The 22,390-nt window shown below is 40.1% G+C and overlaps 1 protein-coding gene across 1 annotated transcript; it reads right to left on the bottom strand.

Annotated features, from left to right (window-relative positions):
* Nucleotides 1–6,737: 6,737 nt before the first annotated feature.
* Nucleotides 6,738–21,745, bottom strand: LOC129762326 (uncharacterized). The gene is made up of 3 exons (XM_055760506.1): nucleotides 21,446–21,745; nucleotides 7,378–7,492; nucleotides 6,738–7,320 (listed from the first exon to the last, which is right to left on the bottom strand). Exons 1-3 carry the CDS (start codon nucleotides 21,514–21,516, stop codon nucleotides 7,072–7,074), a joined length of 435 nt encoding a protein of 144 aa, XP_055616481.1. The 5' UTR covers nucleotides 21,517–21,745; the 3' UTR covers nucleotides 6,738–7,071.
* Between the last annotated feature and the right edge of the window lie 645 nt (nucleotides 21,746–22,390).

Below are 22,390 nucleotides of genomic sequence, written 5' to 3'. Positions count from 1 at the left end.
GCTCCAATTTGCTCGGTTCGCTATCCCTCTATAATTCCACGGGCATTCCGGGCACTCCACTTCATCGAACAACCTTGCTCGCTGCGCTCCTCGTCTATTAATCCGCTTAACACAATTTTTGCACGAAAGTTGTCCGTCATTTTTACAACGGCGTATCCTTCCAGTTTTGGCTAATTTATGAATACTGAGTTCACCGATGAGTTGCGTGAACGCGTGGTTCCTGCACACCGCTGAAGATGGTTCTTAACACACATCGTTTGAAGACTCCGAGTGCTCGCAGGTCCTGTTCTAGCATTGTCCACGTTCCGCGCCTGTTAAAGACAACCGGTCTAAAGCGCTCGTCTCGTTTGTTTTCCTATTCCATAAGCCGAGCTCGACTAAAAAACAGACGAGTAGCTCGTCTGACTCGATCGTTCGGCCGCGTTTGCTCATAAATCAACGGAATCGTCGTCTAGTTTTTTTAAATATTTTTTTATATGTTTCACATTGTTGATTTAAAGCATCGATATTCCTTTGTTCCGCTTTTATCTTCAGAAGTTGTTTCACGGCTAAACTATAATAGCATAAGCAATATATGTTTTCAACTGAAACCATCAAATTCAGTAAGTGTGGAAAATTTTACAGATTTTCAAATTAATCTTTTCCAAACAACACTATCAAACGTAAACATTGAACTCATATCCAGGGATACCAAATGACTGTTTCAAATATATTAACACGGCTCAAAAAGTGTCTTCACATCATATTAAATAAAAACGAATAATTCTAAATTAAATTTGGAGCATTTTTTATAAGTCAATGTTTTTTTACCGATCTACATTTTACATCAATGCGTTTCATTCGTCGTACCTAAATGTTTCGAAGTTTATTGCCATAAATGTGAAAAATACTAGACTACTTTATTGTACTAACTATTAATGGAAATGCATATAGAATTAAAAAAATCTTGTTAAATCGTTGATTAAAGGGTGTGTCACATCAAATTGCATCACGGCAAAAACGCTGTAGAAATTTAATTTTTAAGAATTATATCTTCAGCTTTCGCTTATCATCAGATAAGAGTGTATAGATCACGTTGGCCATGCTTCACTGTCAATTTTTCGTAAATTTGGAAAAATGTCGTCGAACGAAAAAGAGCGTCGTGAATTAATCCTGTGCACTCGTTTCGAGAATCCGGAGTTGTCACATCGGGACATCGGTAAGATGCTGGGAATTGTCCAATCCACGGTCAGCAGAGTACTAAAACGATACTCCGAGAACCTAACCATCGACCGGAAGGTGAAGAACGGCAAAAATGGATGCTCCGTCAGTGAAAAAGATCACAAGCGCGTAGTTAAGCAGTTTAGACGTGATCCGAGAAGTTCGGTCCGGGATGTCGCCAATAAGCTGAATTTGTCAAGTTCATTCGTCCAGCGGACCAAGCAGCGGGAGGGCCTGCGTACATACAAGGTTCAGAAGGCTCCTAACCGCGACGAAAGGCAAAACATGGTGGGGAAGATGCGAGCCCGGAAGCTGTACACCGAAATGCTGACGAAGCCGCATTGCCTGGTAATGGACGACGAAACCTACGTCAAAGCGGACTTTCGTCAGCTGCCGGGCCTGTTGTTCTTCTCCGCAGAGGACAAATTCAGCGTTCCGAAGGAGATTCGCAAGCAGAAACTATCCAAGTTTGCCAAAAAGTACATGGTGTGGCAAGCGATCTGCTGTTGCGGAAAGCGGAGCGCCCCCTTCGTGATGACCGGCACGGTAAACGGGCAGGTTTACCTTAAGGAGTGCCTACAGAAGTGCTTACTACCACTATTGAAGCAGCACGAGGGCCCGACCATCTTCTGCCCGGATCTCGGTTCGTGCCACTATTCAAAGGACGTGTTGGAGTGGTACGAAGCCAACGGGGTCACCTTCGTGCCTAAGGAAATGAACCCGCCCAACGCGCCGGAGCTTCGCCCAATAGAGAAATATTGGGCGATTATGAAGCAGGCCCTCCGGAAGAACCCAAAAGTTGTCAAATCGGAGGCGGACTTCAAGAGAAAATGGATTTCTGTTCAAAAAAAACTACAACCTGACGTTGTACAGAACCTTATGGACGGGGTAAAGAGGAAGGTGCGAGCATACGGGCTTAGACTCGAAGTATGAATAAAAAGAAAATGCCAAAAGTTGTTTAATAGTTTTTATTTTACTGTCTAAAATTTTCAAAAGGATCGGTCTACTGGGTGAATTTCAACAGCGTTTTTTCCGTGATGCAATTTGATGTGACACACCCTTTAGGTAACAAACATTGGCCCCAATAAATCCATAATAACAAAACGTCTGAGTGATGAAAAGATGCTGGTAGTTAAAATATCAGTAAAAACAAAAGATATATGAAACTTATTCCTTGTTATGATTTTAGTATTTTGGCACTGAGAAAAGAGTATCGATAGATCAATTTTGAAAATGTTTGTTGTTTTTCTCAAAGCAAAAACATGTCAGATGTGGAGAGCATCACTGATCATGCAGAGAAACTTACGTTGTCATTACCAAGGCGCCTAGAAGTATATCCTAAGGTGAGGCCGTTTCGTTACTAAGTTGGTAGGGGAGCGGTATATGAAAACAGTACGGAAGAAAGCAGAAGGGGAAATATTTGCTTGAAGCGTGAAAGAGACAGACTGATTACGAGCGAGCTTGGGTACAAGCGTATTGTGTTTTGTTTACAAACAAAACACAGTAGACTTCCAAGATGGCTGAAGAGTGTTTTAGCAAGTTGGCCCACCTTAGGATATACTTCTGGGCGCCTTGGTCTTTACTTTCCTAAACTACAGTTCTGGTCTCTAATTTAACGGGTATGCTTGAATTTTTATATATTAAACCAAAACTGCGCACACTGATGAAAAAAGTTTGCAAAGCTTTGATGTTATTGCACAAAATATATGCTGCTTAATAATTAACCTTCCTATACTGGCGCATCGGTCTGATAGACAGAGAATGAATGAGGTAGCTGAATTAAATGACTATTAAACTGAATGAAGTTAAAGAAAAAAAATATTCTCTGGAGTTTTTTCATTCAATTATATCTTTTTCTTTGGATAAATACCAATAACGCCTAAAAATACACAATAGCAATATTACAGAGACGCGCACAGTCTGTGAGTACACGAGTTACGATTTTTCACGCGAGTACATGAGTTTTAACACTAATGCGTGGGCCTTCATAGCATACCAGGGTAACTGCATATGTACAATGATTCACGACAACGAAGTCGATTTTTAATAGCTTGGCGTACAGCAACTCTAGCACTCATATCAGTGGAAGAAAATTACACGGTTTTAAAAATGAAAATTATCTTTTCTGTATCATATACATATTCTAATTGATAATTTGAGAAGTTTTTTTTCACGCAGTGAAAGAATCTCGAACGAAAATTATTTTCACACATCTTTTGTTTGATATTTTTTTTACTACTTGCAATCAAAAGTGATTTTAATTTACATAGAGTACTAATTTTATTTGAGAAAAATAATTTTTAATTCATAATTTTTATTTTTAAAGGGTGTTCATTTTATCTGCAAGCCCATATTGTCATGCCTACTCCCCCAACGCGGATCGATCATGCGTCTCCGGATTTCGCGGCTGATGTCATTGTCAGCCGTTACCATTGAGCCAAGGTAGACAAATTGGTTCAGTACCACGATGTCATCGTGGTAGTGGACCAATTTCTCTTTCAGTTTTCCACCGGATAAGGCAACTGAAAAATACATTCGGGTTCAAATGTGCTGCCTTCACGCCTTCAAACCCGGAAACAATGCTCGAATTCACAAAAATTAATTGATCGTTCGTTGAAGAGTCACCAATAAGTCATTCACGAGTTATCTTACTAGCGACCAGATGACGGCAGCGAGTTTTCCGAATAGCCTTTCTATAGGCCGAGTGTTTAGTTCAGTGTCCTGAATTGATCTGTTTTTGAGGCTAGCTGCAGATGAACTAAGAAAGTCTGAGCAAGCTTCTAGAATTCAAAACATAATCATAATTATCCCAATAAATCCGAATACTCAAGAAGCTCTCTTCCAGTAAAAAATATAAAAATCAATTAGTTTTGATTACTTATTTTATATCAGGGCTCGGCAAAGTCATGTTCAACTGAGGATAGTCAGCGAACTATCAATAAAGTCGCCTTCGTATTCGATTGGAAATGAGTTTTGGCTTCTTCCAGCAGTTTCTCCGTCAACATGATTGAAAAGTAATTCGGGCATTTAGTTGCTATCTCACTCTATGACTCGACTATCGTACTATCGGACTATCTTCCTCGTCAAATGAACTTCAATGCATATTGCAGTGACTTCCTCCAAAATGAATTCGTCTCTCTCTCTCTCTCTCATGTATCCCGTATGCATGTATCTATTTTTGAGTTCAACGTAGTTTGACATATACTACAGGTGAGCTAGATTTTTTGTATCGTACACGAAAATTACTCACCCATATAAAATAGCGTGCAGTGTTGTGTTCAGAAACACTGACAAATTTGTGAATTTTGTTGATATAAACCCGTTTTTCTGCATGTTTTTTCACAAAATTGAACTCGGAGACAAAGTGAACTAAAACTTTGTTTAAAATTCTTCCCAAAATGGACGCTATTTACTAATGCTAACGCGAGAACCTTTATAACATGCCTGATAAATTTTCTAAGCACGTTGGTTTGAGTTCAATGTGAGTAGACAATAAACCGTCCATTAATGGTGTAACTACTTTTTTGCATCAGAAATCAAGTTTTCGTTTCACTTTATATGGACATAAAATAATATTGTGTACGCGGGTAACAAGATTCATGCCAGGGAGAGTAGAGGTGTGGATTGAAGTCAGGTTGAATGAAGAGGCAGATTTGTATTCATTAGTCACGTCAATTAAAATAACAATTGACTAGAATAGTTCATCAGTTCATCATCGCTCTCAACGCTCGTCAATTCATTTTCTAGTCAATTCAGATTATGTTGACAGCAAATGCCGAAGTAGTCATAGCCGAAGCGAAGCTACTGAGAGGAGAGTCGATTTTCATTTTTCATCTTCGAATATTTTAGACCCTGCTTTATATTATAATATTTTAGAATGCATCGACGTTTTTAAAAATAACTCTTCAGCCGAAAGTGTTGTTAGCCCTGAAAAAGGCCGATAGATTTCCATGGTTTTGTATAAGCAGGTGAAGATGGGTGATTTATGATTCATTCTTGTTCTCGCGTGAACAATACACGAGATCTGTGTGCTTATTGCCAATGCACGTGGCACACTCAGTATGCATCGCGAGTGTTCTTCTCGTGGTGGATACAATGCGGCCCGATGTGATTACATATTTGCTTCCCCACCACCGTTATCTATTTGATGATTTGATCTCCACATAACGGTGTGAAAACCGACGCAATACGACCTTTTTCAAATTTATCTTCTGCTTCTGTCCGTCAGTGCATGTTCTGCACTATGTTTTCTTTCCTGCATATTCTGAGAATGCATTCTGGGGTAAAACATTTTGCACGTCCGTTCGACACTTTAGCAAAAAAATAGAAACTGAGGTTGGCTAACGCGAGCACAATATTTGTAATATTATATTTTCACGACCATCCGACAACATGCATCAACCACTAACCAATCTTGACTTCTATAAGCTATCAAGCTTATTTTTTAGATTTTTGTTGTTGTACCAATATTTATAGATTTTTGTGAGTTTGCTTTTAAAGCAGTTTCAATTTTTTTTTCCCTATATTATAGTGACTTTCGAAACTTTTGGCTGGTTCGTCACTTAAGCAGTTTCAAAGATTTTAGGTCAATAAGTAACAAACATCACTTATACATCTTTCATCTTTCGAAAGTAATTGTCATTCCACTTAGTTCAGTCGGCAATGGGTTATTAATGCTCTCGTTATCGAAGTTTTAAATTTACACCCCAGTACAGAAATCACGTGGCGCAGAAACGCAGAATCACTCTCCGTCAGACGGCATAAAAATCAACGCGCTACTTTCACCGAACAAAATTGAACCACTGTGTGTGATATTTATCTTCCATTCTACCTTTGCATCGAGCAAAACAGCTGTGTCTGTCATCAGCATCGAGGAAGACTGCTGGAGCGAAATTGTCATTTGAATAATGATGATCATGGTTTGAATCTCTTTAAAATTCCTCAGTACATTCGCCTCTAGCCTTGAAAAAGACCAATTAAAAGACCAAAACTGAACTAAACTATTGGCCTTGAGAAAAGACATTTGGGAACCTTCGCTGTCGTCTGGTCGCTAGTGGGATGAAAGGATGAGTCGTGAATGCTGTGAAATCGCGAAAAGCTTATTAATAGCTTTTATCGTTTTCTTGATCCTCAAAAAATTGTCGGTTACAAAATGGTATTTGATTTAAAATTTGACATACCTTTTCGGATAACCATCTGTAAAGTACAAGCTTTTAAACATAACTATTACAAGATGATTGGTTCTTATTGAACAAAACCATGAGAATTATTGAACAAAGATTTTAAAACGAACAAAATTGGATATTCGAAGATCTACAATCAATAAATTTATGACACAAAAAAACAAAAAATAATAAGCCATGAAAATCAAAGCTATAAATCACTATTCAGAAATAATTCATAACCAAACGAGATTCGATTCTTAAATAAACAGGACATGCGGGAAAGAGGGCGAGTCCTTAAAAAAATAAACGATAAGTTATTTCTGTGACTTGTAACCGGAAACATGAATCCAATACACTTTTTTTTTGCTTCTAAGTTTGCTTTATTACACTTATTTTTGTTTGCTTTATAATAATATCACATCCATTTCTCCGTGTTTTCGTTAGATATTTTGGGTTTCAAGTCTTTCGTGTAATGGGTCTTTCCATTACACGGCGACCTGTATGAAATGAGTAGAGTAAAATATGATTCGGAGATGCAACTTGTAATCTCGCGCCCCCTATGTATTCTATCTTTGTACTTTCATCACTCCGAATGTGTGCCCCTTCCATTGTCACATGAATTTCAACATTGTATAATTTGTTATGTGGTTGGCCTACTTGATTATTATACTACTATGTGACGTGGCAGATCCTCGCTCCACCTCTTCTACTCCGCTTCACTAGCGTAGAAATCAAACATCTTGTAGAACGTCGGGAAGATGGCAGGCGCCGCCTGTTGGTTACCACCGAACGGGTAGTGCCCACCCAGTGGGGCTCCCCGCGGTGGACACAGCCGATGGTCGCACATGCCGTTCTTGCAGCCAACGCATTGGCCCCCGCAGCACATCAGCCCGTTGGCACACTTGCCGTGCAGGATGATACCGGCAAAGTTTTCACCGCACTGTTCGCCGACACCCTGTTGAATAACCAAACCGTCAGCTAACAAGTTCGAATGTTAGAAGAGATTCTATACCTTCAAACAGGATAGTGTGCCGCACGGATTTAGTTCGGCACCGTGAACGCATTCTCCGGTGTCTTCTACCCCGGCTCGGGCATACAGCTTGCAGCGTATCTCCAGGACGTTGGTGCTGGAATGTCGGAATTAAGAGGTTATGATTACGATTAGACATTCGACCTCCGCCTGTGAATAACGGATATTTATAATAGCATGTTCGAACCAGAACCTATCGAAAAACCTTCGAGATAACCTTCGAGAACCAGAACAAGGTTCAAAGTCCCTAAGGGAGATGATTGCAGGTTTGGATATACCCCAAAGCCAGAAATTATCTCTGTGACCTTCTCAGGTTGGAAAATATATCGTCTATTCGAGGAATATTGAGAGGGTATTTTAGTGTATTCTAGTGTTTCCTTACATGATAATCGCAAGGGAACTACGGTATAGAGACGGCCCTTCTAGCCGCGAATATCATACTAACATTCCTTCCCTTCCCCTGGAGACTGTAAGGACGTGGCCGACGTCGTTATTGACTATCTGAAGCTCGAATCACCGAAACTTGCACACTGAGAATAATTTGCTACTCCCAAGTGTTCTTCAGTGAGTTCTTTGTGCAATTTCACATGTCACTCACACCCCTTTCCTTCTGAGCCCCTCATTTGCAATTGATAGGGGAGAGTTTTACGGTTGTTTTGATATGAACAATTCGTGTCAGTACCATCCATAGTCTTTGGGTCTGTATGAATGTAGATGTATGTGTGCAGCTACGGTCGTGAGCAGAATAAAGGGAGAATAAGAATTTAAATCATTGGCAGTCAAATGTATTCTATATGAATAAAAATGGAAGGCCAAATGGTAAGCTGGTGAGCGCATAACCCTTCTGTGTACGTTCGATAGAAAGAGAGAACATTCAAACATCCAACTGATAGTCGTGTTCGCGACCGTATATTTATATCAGTTGTGACTGTTGAAGCCGAGATAATGCATTCGTGGTCACGTTCACAGTACATATTGATCCATAACTTTCGCGCAAGGACTGTATGTGATTGTCGATCATTTTCAAGACAGGTTGCAGGTATGACACTGTCTTGCAGAGAATCGAACAAATAACATCTGTTGGATTGATAATCCAATAGCACAACATTGTAAAATTGTGTCCTTCTCATTAGCCTAATCGTCAATCGTCGTTGTATATGATTCATCCCATTATTTCGAACTAAAATTATACTTCCTTGGAGTGCATGCCATGAAATGGTATTCAAATTATCATCAAAATAAAGCTAAATTCATGGTAAATACCACCATTTATCTGTGGCATATTTCAGTTCGAAATTATATGCTTCTAACATACAGTAGCTCGGGATTTTTATAATCAAATCTGTGTTTTTGGTCATCAAAATTTATCTTTTTTGCCGAAATCTATTGCATATTGATTCCTGTTGATACCTGATACCTGTAATTTTGGAGTCCACATTTCACACAATTGCCAAGGTATGTTTGGATTTGTATGCTAGCATAAAAAGTATCAATTGTGAAAAGCGGGCATTGATTTGCTATGTAGCCAGGTATTTAAGATAAAATCAGATTCTTGGAGATTTTTTTGTGTTGAATGAAACACGTGAGGTAAGTGATAGAACAGGCGAATAAAATACATATGTGAGATTGTGCAGAAGATGACATACCACGTGGTCAACTTGGGGGGGGGTTAGTAGGGGTTACGAAAATGTTCACGCTTGTCCACGGTGAGTGGGGAGGGGGTATAGATAATGTCCACGTGGACAAGTTAAATATATAATTTAAAAAAAAAATCACATCTTTTTTCAGCAGTAAATGAAATTTATTCTGTATCTCCGAGAAATTTATCGGTATTTGTCAATAAAAAGATTGAACTGGCTGATAGTGCTTACCGGACGAAAATCCATATTTTTCATATCGTTGAACTTTTTTTTCTAAAATGTGTATCCTGATAGTAACGCACATCAACCGAGAGTAATCGATTTATTTTCATTGGTTTAAGAGGATAAGGATGACAGGATGATAACCTTCAAAGCATGTTAGAATGTTGTAATATTAGAAAAACACGACATTGTTTTCCTACATTGGGTTTTAGTTCAACATCCGCTCTTGATGTAAAAACCGTTTAGATTTCATCTTTCGAAAACTCCCAAGGCGAAAATGAGATACAAACAACAAACTCTTTTATGGAAGCACGAACTGTATCTTTGTGTGTTCTTAAGACGCGTCCACATTACGCCAATCGGCCTTGGCCGCCCGGTAAAGCCGACTAAATGTGGACGTACCGCCCGGGCTTGCCGACGTGCCGAAAACCGACTCGAATCAAACCGAACCCAACCCGAAACAAGTGGGTCCGGTTCGAGAAAGTCGAACCAAAACAAAACGAAGTAAATTAGCGTTGACGACATTGTGCTTCATGTGTTCGTGACGGCTTCGTGCATCCGATGGGGCTTCGGCTTCGTGCACCCGATGGGGCGTCCACATTACATAACGAACCGAATATGCCGCCTGGTACAGGCCGATCGGCATCATTCGGCATAATGTGGACGCGCCTTTAGAAGCGATGCTCTTCTTCGTTCTGGAAGACGCTTCTATTGGTCGATTATATGTGATTCGATTATATACAATTTTGGACTCTATTATATAAAGTCTGAAAAGAATATTTTTTTTACATTTCAACAAGTCATATTATTTCAAGAAAAAATGTAATCTTTCCACGTTAAGATGAAATTTAAGTGGCTATTATATTGGACAATTTAAGCGTCTATTATTTTGAACAATTTAAGTGTTGATCAAATCAAAACTACATAACACCCCACAACGTTTCAATATCTTGAACAGCGTAATGATATCCATATTGATTTTATTATGCCACTGAGGTCCTATTTCGCCTCAGCTTTTCTTCTATGATTTTGACTAATTCCACTAACGAAGCCCTTGATTTCATTGTTTGATTTTCTCCAAAACATAAGCAGCTCAGCTAGTTTACGTTAGTTTACGCTACAAAATGTCCGAGATAAGATTTACAAGTGATGCTTTGATATAACGTATAAAGTAATAAATAATATAAAGTAATATAATGTAATAACAACGTAAATATAATTTGAACGAAATTAAGAAGTTTTACAAATAATTTCACGGGCAGTTTGTTGAGAACAAATAAAAAATTAGTACAAACCGCTGTTATTGATAAACTATTGATACACTTTTTCATCATTTTAAAAACATAGCATAGAAAATAGAAACAAACACAAATGGAATTTACACGCAATTCTATTACTTTCCCGATTTGTTTTCAAAAAAATGGAGAAATGTCCACGTGGACAACAGGGGGGAGGGGTATAGAGAATGTCCACGCTTGTCCAACGAGGGGTAGGGTGGTGCCTAGAATCGTGCTTTTTCTGTCCACGTGGTATGTGGACAGCCTCTAACATAGAATCAAACGAAAAATGTTCATGACATCGAGCCATAGTTAATATTGGAATGTAGTTTTAAAATAAGGTGAACATTCTGTGTGAAATCCAAAAAATCTGTTATCTGCAACTACGGATTCCTGGGTCCAAAAACACTGAAATATCTGTAGAAATTCAAATTGATCTGTAGTTTTGGCAACCCTGCTGTAGATATGAGTCGACAAACAATCTGCGACATCGTGTAGCCCTGTCGACCGCTAGGTAGCGCTACTCGCAGGCTGTCAGTTTCGAAAAGACAAGAAACTAAGGGCTGATTTAGACGATGCCAGTCAGCGCTCTAGTTGAAGTATCCAGTGAACAGAGAACAGACACTCTGTTCAAGTTACTTGTACCAGTATCGAACAAGTGATTGGCCTCTAACTTGAACAGAGTGTCTGTTCTCTATTCACTGGATACTTCAACTAGAGCGCTGACTGGTATCGTCTAAATCAGCCTTAACAGCTGGCGACTAGTGCTATCCGGCGGTCGTTAGGAAACTAATTGTTCGTTGTTTCGATGATAGTTCTCCCCAAAACCTTCATTGGGATGTTTACGTGATCAACACAAAACACGGAAATGCATCATACACTGGTCATAAAACGGACAGTTTAGAAGTTGTAAAGCAAGAAAAACTGCTTTGCCATCTCAGCATGCAACGCTCCAATCCTTGCATCCCAAATTTAACGCTCATAACGCTCGTTTTCAAAATTTGCAGTACAGGTGCAGAAATGATGTGGTGCAAAAATACAAAAGCCCTCTCCATCAGACAACATGCAAATTGACGCGGTAACTCCACAAAAAAATGTACCACTGTTTTTGATATCTTTCTTCCGTTCCTGCTTTCCATCGAGCAAAACACTTGTGTCTGATATCTGCACCTTAAGCGGCCCATAGAAGTTCAACGTTATTGAATATTTTTTGGTTTGTGCAATATAATTGATCGTCTATTTTCGTCTCGTCTATATTGAAGCCCCTAAATATTGCGCCATAATATTGAACGTCTATGGGCCGCTTAAAAAGAATGCCAGCTGCTTGCAGGAGCAAGACTGGGATTTGAATAATGATGATTATGGTTTGAATTGCAGAGACCTTCAAATTTCTCAGTTCATTCGCCTCTAGTCTTGAAAAAGGCCAATTTGGGAACTAAACTAAACTCTCGGCATTGCGATAGGCCATTTGGAATGCCGTTCTGTCGCCAACTGGATGACTGATGAATCGTGATTGCTGTGGAATTGCGAATAGCTTGTTCATACCCAATAAATTGCGGGCGGAGTTTAAATACCAATATTAGAAAAAACACATTGTCCGTAGAGCGAACACTGCCAGAAAATTTCACCTGTCCTCGGGATTCTTAATGCAAAAGCAAAACTAGTCTCTGCGGAATGCACAGAAATATGCTCACGCTCTCAAATCATGTTCGAGGAATTGTCGGACAATCGCGCAGATGCTAAGGATGACCGACTTTTGGATGTCGGGCAGTTCCTTTACCATATTCAACATCTTTAACGCTTCCAATAGCGTCTTGGAGACAGTTTCAGTTCCAGAGAGAACGACATTCGCGATTGTTGGGACCTCTCCCAGCCCTTCCCAGTTCCCTGAGTTCCACGGTCAATATTCGGTTTTTGCAAATTTGTTGACCGTAGGTCTCCTCCAGATTTTGTTCAGTGGAATAGCGACTTTGAAGATGGTGACTTGTCGGTCGCTCTTGTCGTAAAGTATTAAAGCTGGATTGAGAGGTCGTTCAGAACACTGCGATTCAGGTACATCTTCAAAACGGTTATTTGCCAGGTACCGGTAATTTATTTATTTATTTGTCCTCGTCTTAGATTTACAATGGCACAGACTGAAACTTAAATTATGTCTTTAATCCTAGCCTTAAAACTATTTTTGGACATTCCAAAATCGTGGACATGGCAAACTGCGTTGAATGCTCTCAGACATGAGTTAAATGGGTCATTTTGTCCGTAACTGGTTCTGTGAAATGGCAGATTGATGACGGGAAAACTTCGAAGAGTTCGTGTTGGAACATTAAAATTTATCTGTTGCAGCAGCTCCGAACAATCAATATTACTCTCTATGATATCGAAGAAAAATGTTTGTTGGAGTTTAAGTCGACGAGCTGATAAGGTCTCCAAACCGATGAGCATGCAACGCGAAGCGTAGTCAGGCAAGTTTACAGGATTGCTCCATGGAAGTTGTGTGAATGAATTGCTTCTGAACTCGCTCTACCTTGGCAACTTGTAAAGGGTGTGTCACATCAAATTGCATCACGGAAAAAACGCTGTAGAAATTCGCCCAGTAGACCGATCCTTTTGAAAATTTTAGACAGTAAAATAAAAACTATTGAACAACTTTTGGCATTTTCTTTTTATTCATACTTCGAGTCCAAGCCCGTATGCTCGCACCTTCCTCTTTACCCCGTCCATAAGGTTCTGTACAACGTCAGGTTGTACTTTTTTTTGAACAGAAATCCATTTTCTCTTGAAGTCCGCCTCCGATTTGACAACTTTTGGGTTCTTCCGGAGGGCCTGCTTCATAATCGCCCAATATTTCTCTATTGGGCGAAGCTCCGGCGCGTTGGGCGGGTTCATTTCCTTTGGCACGAAGGTGACCCCGTTGGCTTCGTACCACTCCAACACGTCCTTTGAATAGTGGCACGAAGCGAGATCCGGCCAGAAGATGGTCGGGCCCTCGTGCTGCTTCAATAGTGGTAGTAAGCGCTGCTGTAGGCACTCCTTAAGGTAAACCTGCCCGTTTACCGTGCCGGTCATCACGAAGGGGGCGCTCCGCTTTCCGCAAAAGCAGATCGCTTGCCACACCATGTACTTTTTGGCAAACTTGGATGGTTTCTGCTTGCGAATCTCCTCCGGAACGCTGAATTTGTCCTCTGCGGAGAAGAACAACAGGTCCGGCAGCTGACGAAAGTCCGCTTTGACGTAGGTTTCGTCGTCCATTACCAGGCAATGCGGCTTCGTCAGCATTTCGGTGTACAGCTTCCGGGCTCGCGTCTTCCCCACCATGTTTTGCCTTTCATCGCGGTTAGGAGCCTTCTGAACCTTGTATGTACGCAGGCCCTCCCGCTGCTTGGTCCGCTGGACGAATGAACTTGACAAATTCAGCTTATTGGCGACATCTCGGACCGAACTTCTCGGATCACGTCTAAACTGCTTAACTACGCGCTTGTGATCTTTTTCACTGACGGAGCATCCATTTTTCCCGTTCTTCACCTTCCGGTCGATGGTTAGGTTCTCGAAGTATCGTTTTAGTACTCTGCTGACCGTGGATTGGACGATTCCCAGCATCTTACCGATGTCCCGATGTGACAACTCCGGATTCTCGAAATGAGTGCGCAGGATTAATTCACGACGCTCTTTTTCGTTCGACGACATTTTTCCAAATTTACGAAAAATTGACAGTGAAGCATGGCCAACGTGATCTATACACTCTTATCTGATTATAAGCGAAAGCTGAAGATATAATTCCTAAACATTAAATTTCTACAGCGTTTTTCCGTGATGCAATTTGATGTGACACACCCTTTACTGTCTGGAATGGTGCCCATATTGGAACTGCATACTCAAGAATGCTGCAAACCAGTGGGCAAAACAGTGTTTTGAGGGTGTATACATCCGTGAACTGAAAAGTCTGTCTCCGAATGAATCCAAGCACCAATCCGGTACGGTGTCTTACAATAGATCACATTGGAGCGCCAGTTGTCGATAATTCGGACCACGTTATTGTGGCGCTCTGTGTAGGCTACTTTCGTCGCAACAGGGCAGCCTGCCACAATGTGCACAATTTCTTCATCCTGTTGATGACACATCCGACATACGTCTTAAGTTTTGTGGTTGGTCTAATCTTGTCCTGGATAGCTAACATGTTGGTTCCAATTACTGAATGTAGCTCACACCTTCCTTCCTTCCTTGTTTGTATTAGAGAGACTTTGAAACTTTTGCAGTTCGTTCGTCCCTAGCCTTGGAAAAAGCTCTTGGGGGCAAACTTAAACTAAACTCCTCTCCATGCCTGGAGAAAGGCAGAATTAATTCCCGCTCGTGCCCGTCGACAAACAATGTTGACTCGATAACCACCAAACCGGAAGTGGTGATGAAGATCACACTATTTTAAACATAGATTTGATGCGTTCTTGTCGACGTGTGACCGCTAGGACGGGGACCATGTACTATTTTCTTGCTTCTTCCTTCTCACCGTCTGCAGATTGCAATTGAGCAGATACTCCGCTTGCGCCAAGTGTCCGTGGCGCAGACACTGCATACAACGCATTTTGGTTCCCACTTTCTGCAGATTATTCGGACAGTTGTTATACTTGAGGAATACATAGTGCAGAAATGTCGGTTCCAAGTCCCCCTTTCTTGTGTACTAGTGGCATTCTCTCCAGTGCCGATTAATGAGGATATATTCCGGCGTCTCTGAATGCTTTCCTCACAATCCTTTCAGGATCTTCTAGGTATGTTTTTCTCTATTTCACAACTCTAAAAGTGAAGTATATTGTGCGTACCTCGTTCGCCGCGTTCAGGGAAGTCTCCAGGACACAGCTCAGTCCAATCAAGACTCTCTAATTCTAATGTCTAACCACTAAAAACAAGTTCTTACATTCTTTCGTTATGCCTTCATCTCTAATAATTTCGAGTGGTGGACCCGTGAACTGACCTGGAGACTCTGGAGCTATATGATGTCTCACTGATATTCTGCTTCCATTCACAAGTCGACGTGATGGAAAATTAAACTTTGACTTTAGATATCATCCGAGCTAGCCGAGATATGGCGGGAATCATTTTCAAGTATAACAGCGAATCATTTTTCGTACAAAACTAAAACCATCGCAATCAATACCATTTTGTTCTGTTCCAATTCAACGTTTTATACTTTAAAATACACCTTGTCAGTAGTGAGGGTAGACAGCGCCCCCGGCAAACTATGAAAAAGGCGCCCCAAAAAGTACCCCTTTTTTCGATTTTTCACTAGTTTTGAGATTGTGATATTTTGTGAAAACTGCTCACTTATACCAATGTTCACTTTGAGCAGTTTATTCGTATTTGGAAGGCTAGAAATATAATTACCAGCATCGCTTATTCTCTAGTCTAATCTTTGCCTTACTTTGCTTATGATGTTAGGATAAAATGCTTCGAGAGAATATCTTACAATAATGTTCAAGATACCTAAAGGCGTCGAAGAGTTCAGATATGGGAATGGGTCCTTCATCTGCGTCTTGAACACTTCCACCTTTGATACAAGTTCCTCTGTTCCAACATCTGAAGAATTCTTCCACCCAAAATTTGACGCAATCTACTTCAATTGATCCATGTTTATAGACGTTAGTCAGTTATAAATGAAAGCCGTTATAAATGAAAAAGTCGCCCGTGGTCTACCTATGGCCACTCCTGCGCTATAGTTTCTCCACGCTGTTTCAACTGTTATGCAGCCTAAGGATGGAACCCGGTCTGGAAGGTCGAAAAATTGATTTGGTTTGGATTTTTTGATTTTGTTGGAAAGCTACAGCCAAAAGTATGAAATCACATCAGACATACATATATGGGGCTGTCCACATACTACGTGGACAGAAAAAATACGATTCTAGACGCCCCTCTCCCCCTCCGTGGACAAGCGTGGACATTTATTATACCCCTCCCTTCTTTGTCCATGTGGACATTCCTATCTTTTTTTTTGGAATAAAATCGGTTTTTTTTTCTTATTTGTTTTTTTTTGGAAAACCAAGAAAATTGTAGGGTTGTATCCGAACTAGGATTGGGCGATCTTTACGAAAAGATCGATCTCGACGAATCGATTTTCTAAACGGCGTAGGGATCGATTCACTGATTAAATCGGCAAAAAAGAATCGATCTTTGCCGAATCGATCTTCAAAAAATCGGAAGCATTTCTCCAATTTATCTACTTATGTTATATGGGTATCGTCTTCTGTTGAAACATGGAATGAAAATTTCATGGTTTTATTCAATAATCAAGAGCACAAAAAATTAGATCTTCGAAAATAGTGTTCTCCAGAGCATTCATCATGGAATCATTTAATTAAATAATTTATTTGAAAAAGTATCATTAGTAACACATCAACAACCCTTAGTAGCTGTCGCAATTTCCGATCTTGTCAGAACTTGTACGGAATAAAATCGGAGAATGATCAAACTGACTTTATCAGTGAGCCAAATGAAGTGCTTCATAGCGGTCAAACGTTGCCATTATGTTTATAAAATTTGTCAGGCAATCTTTGGTGAGATTAAAGCTGGTTTATACTGAAAAAGACAATTATAAAACGTTTGTGTTAAATCGAAAAATATCGATCTTTTAAATATCGATCCAAGATCGCCCAATCCTAGACCAAACATACATAGCAGCTTCACCTGGATTCACTATCACTAATTTGACATCCTCGAGAGCGATCCAAACGTTGACATTATGTTTATATAATTTGTCATGTGGCGAGATTGAAATCAATGAACGCTCAAAACAAATTGTGAGATCGAAAAAATCGAAAGAAAAAGATCGATCTTCACGATTTTTTCGGGTACTAAGAATCGATCCAAAAAATCGGAAATCGAAATGAATAAAATCGATCTTCTGAAAATCGATCCAAGATCGCCCAATCCTAATCCGAACCATGACCACATAGTTGACGTAGGATTATATTACGATATTTGTTGGATGTTGATTTTGAATATCTTCGAACAAGATGAGATTCTAGATTCGAACATTATCATTGTGAAATAATCAAGGGGCGAGATTGTGTTACTTGTTATGTTTCAGGGGTATAGCTTGCGATACGTTAAGGAGGAGGGAGGTCCAAAATCCATATTTTCTGACGTTATGCAATTTGTGAACAATGCCATAATATCGATCTATTCACTATTCTTTTCTTTCTTCAATATTACCCGGTAAGTTATTTGTGTCACTCTTCAGTTTCCTCCGAAATCCATTTATGTTGTCTACAGTTAGCTTCTGTGCATGAAAAAAAATGCTATAACTGTTCCTGATAATGCGTATACATTCAGCATCTCGGAATTGTTCAGTCTTTTCGTTATGAATTTACGAAATGGTCTGCAATTAATTGCTCTACTCTCGTATGTGCGAAGCTCCCGGTTTACCAGCATCCCAAGATCAGAAAAGTCGCAAATTAACTAAACTTCTGATCACACTTTCTTAAAGCTTACGCTTGTCGAATGTTCACAAATGCTACAGTAAATGTATTTGATAGTTTCGACCACATGGTTGTCGAGCTGTATTTATTGGAATTTATCGACTGATTGTTTGTAAGAACCTCATAACAGGAACGTCAGACCTCATGTCTCCTCGAGAATCTGGCAAGCAATTTTGGAGTTTAACAGAGATGTGCTGTTCCTGACATAGAAGATGACCTTTTGCGGGTGAAGGCTGACTTTGGGAATAGATAACGGTTTATGTCGTTATCCCAAGAATTTTCCATTCAAAATTGTGGTAAATTATAAGACTTTTCATCGCCCATTACGATTTTTTACAAAAAACAGAGGTTTTTAACGTTTATAGAACGAGTCGCAGATAAATATGGGATTCATTGAGTTTATAGCTGCACCAGATGCTCAGAGACGGTAGTTTTTGGATATTTGTAGTGATTCTGTTAATTGATCTGTCGTGTACCAAATATTATTCTTAATGGATTCCTCGATTTGATTCACATAAATGGCGGCACGAACTTTCCGGTCCAACCCAAAGAAGAGTATTTCATAAATTACCACATTTCAATAGATGACAATAAAGTGCTTCGCTGCTAGTAACCCTTCTTAAAAGATACGAACCGTGCACCTTTTTTTTTTGTTGTTCGTCTTCCAACTTTGCAAAACCTTGGAAGTTCTGAAGAGATAAAAATGAAGTGGTTTTTGTATCATGAACAGAAATTGGATCAAAGGCCGCATCTAAGAATACAATGTCGACCATTTTTTATATTACAATACTAAGCCTGTGATGTTATCTTCATCCTGACGGAATAAATTATCCTTTACTACCAATGAAAATAAATCCATCACTCACAATTTATGTGCATTAGTTTCAGTATATACAGGGTTTTCCAACTTTAAATTCCGAAAGTACATTGAAATAAAACACACTTAGAATTCGAATTTCAATGAAACTTTTATTTCAAATTAAAGTTTGGTTTATGCCATTATGTGTGAAATACAACATCATTCAAATGTCTACTTAGGGCTTCCTCGCACACCTTGATCCGGAACAGGTAATTTTCGATGACTTTTCGGCACATATGGGGCGGTATCTCTGTCATAACTTCACGAATGTTGTCTTTCAAATGTTCAAGAGTTTGCGGAGAGTTGGCCTAGACACGGTCTTTCGCATAACCCCACAAAAAAAGTCTAGCGGGTTCAAATCGCATGATCTGGACGGCCAATTGGCATCACCAAAACGCGAAATTATGCGTCCCTCAAATTTCGTTCGCAATATGGCCATGTTCGGTCGTGTTGAGTGGCACGCGGCGCCGTCCTGCTGAAACCACATGTCATCCGTATCCATATCTTCAATTTGTGGCAAAAAAAAATCGTTTAACATGCGGCCATAGCGCTCACCATTCACAGTTACCGTCTCGCCGTCCTCATTTTCAAAGAAATACGGCCCGATGACTCCACCAGACCATAATGCGCACCAAACAGTGACTTTTGGCGGATGCAATGGCCTCTCAACAATCACGTGTGGATTTTCTGAGCCCCATATACGGAAATTTTGGGTGTTCACATAGCCACCGAGCTCGAAATGTGCCTCATCGCTGAAGAAAATTTGATGCGAAAATTCAGCATTTTGCTGCTGTTGTTCGTTCACCCAATCGACGTATGCCCGACGCATTCCATGGTCACCACGCTCTAATTTTTGTACCAGTTGGACTTTATATGAATGTAGGTGCAAGTCCAAATGCAAAATTTGCCATAATGATGTGTTTGACAAGCCCAATTGCTGAGCACGCCGTGGAATCGAAACATTCGGGTCATCCTCCACACTGGCAGCAACAGCAGCAATATTTTCGGCCGAACGCACATTACGATGATGCACAGGTTTCACGATATCCGCTACGGATCCAGTTTGTTCGAATTTACGCACTACATTAGCGATTGTGTGCTCTGTAGGCCGTCCATGACGACCAAAATCCGTCTGTAATGCTCGAAAAACATTCGCCGGTTTTTCATCATTTTTATAGTACAATTTAACAAAATTATCACGTTGTGCGATGCTAAAACGATCCATATTGTAAAATGGCAGACATTCAACTAACGATATGACGCTTTGGTTGACAGCTATGTCGAACGGTTGTCAGCGCAGGGCTGTATACTTTCGGCAGCCCGAAATGGAAAACCCTGTAGATTTCAATGAAAAAGATCAAGAAGAGAAAAAAGACAGAAGTATGGATGCCCGACCGGCACTCTCAGAGTTTCTTTACACAGTGCCAGCAACCGCTAAATCGGTCGAATCGATTAGAAACAGGCGAGTGTCGGTTCTGAAAATTGCATTCTACTTACTTAAAAGTTTTTTTTTGTTTTGACACGGGCCAGTCGCCACATACATGCATACAGATTAGGCGTATTGTATTTACAAAAAATGTGTCCATGTGGAAATTAATACCCCCTCCCCACTTACCATGGACAAGCGTGGACATTTCGTGAACCCTACAACTCCACCCCCCCCCCCAAAGTTGTCCACGTAAGCAATAACAGGCGCCCTGAGAGGAAGAAGAACTGCAAATTTTAAAGCCAATAAGGAAAGAAGGAGCGTTCAGGCATGCGTAGTGAAAAACTGAAAGGGTATTTATGTAAAGTGACGTAATGTTGTTTCAATTTTGCGAAAATCAAAGATAGGTTATTGGTTTTATGTACGGATGGAAGCTACTACCCATGATGGATGTTTTTTACTCAATTGAAAGATGAAATATAATACGGGGTAAATTGCTACTTGAAAATTCTTGGATTTTGGCACCCCAAAGGGTCAGCGCCCCTGGCACTACGCTACTGCACCTTTTACATATTTTGAGCTGATTCTAGCAGAAGTCACTATTCTAAAATCATACCGAATTGTACACTTTCATGCTCACAATTGTACTTCGATTCTTGATATACCCTGAACTGTTGAACGACTTCGAAAAGGAAACTTCGAGAAAGTGGGCTCGTAAGTGTCAAAAAATGGTCGAGAAGTAGAATAAATAAGCTAGCTGCCGTTCCAATTGACTCCCAAAAATACATGTAAATTTGTAGCGTATGTTACCCTACTGCTTAACATTCTTCCTTCGGATAGAACTCCGTTCTTCTGTCTTCTAGCAGTTCTAAGACGTTGTTGTCTTATGCGTATGATTCCAGATTGTTCCACGCTGGTTACTCTAATCGGAAAATGCGGCGTCTCAACTTGTGAATATTTCGTGTATGGTGTAATTTAGAAGAAAATTAGGACAACATGGTATGAAATAAGTGTCGATAAATTAAAGTGATAATTTTGTAGTCCACTGGTTCCAATTCATTTTCATAAAGGGATGTAACGCTATCGATCGTTCGGCCGAAAGCAATGGACATTGCGCGTATAACTGAGTTATTGTAATACAAAATTGCTTTCAAACCAATACTAACGGTTGGGCTAAGCTCCAGTAGATGTATCCAGTTAGTAGGATGGTGAGGAATAGAACGGATCCGACGGACATTTTACTTCAAATTTTTGAGTTTGCCTAAACTTTTGACCGCTGCAACGAAACTTTCAACAGCACTACACTCAGTAACAACAAGAACAGATCCACACTAATAATCGACAACTAAAAAATGTGATTCTCAACGATAGAATCACAGCGCGATTTCTTCTCACACTTTGGTTACTTCATTTAGTACACTTGAGATGGACCGAATGATGCGGACAGTTTATCGCTCGCTATCGCTCGCTGGAGAAAACTGCTTATCCCAAGGATATCGATGGTCACTTTTATAGTGACCAGTGAAAATTATCCTAAACCACGTGCATGTAGAATGTCCTTGGCGGGATTCGCGATGCCTTAACGTTTGGCAGACACATCCTGGGGGCGAGCGAATATGAATAATTAATTTGGGCATCGGGAGGAATCGCTAATCAATGTGGGGTCACTAGTTTTCCATAGATTTTCCTTCTGATTATAGAGAATTATTGAAATGTATGCAGCTTTGCTAGTCTTGCCGATGCTTTGTTCCATTGACAACTATTGCTCATTCAGTGAACAATTTTTGAAAGAAAGCAGCGGTTAATGAAGTATGGCCACAAAGATGATTTAAGATTCCCCCAGTAATTGTGAATCCCCGAGCAGCCATTAGTAAAATAAACGTCACTCAGTGAGACATTATGCAACACTCGAGTACTGAAGGGATTTTGACCTGAGCACAAATTGGGGACCTTCTTGTGTTTTTCGCAGAAAGCTCCATATATGCATGTATGGAATTTTCCGCGACTTGAAATCATCGAAAATTTGTTTTGAACTTGAAATACCTGACATGACTTTACTGGGTTCGAGTAGTTTCTCTTGCGTGATGCATTTTTCCCAAATGTGTGTAAAA

The sequence above is a fragment of the Toxorhynchites rutilus genome, chromosome 1 (assembly GCF_029784135.1).
Source record: "Toxorhynchites rutilus septentrionalis strain SRP chromosome 1, ASM2978413v1, whole genome shotgun sequence".
In the NCBI taxonomy this organism is placed as follows: domain Eukaryota; kingdom Metazoa; phylum Arthropoda; class Insecta; order Diptera; family Culicidae; genus Toxorhynchites; species Toxorhynchites rutilus.
Note: the sequence above shows the minus strand (reverse complement) of the source record. Positions and strands in the feature narration are given on the sequence as shown.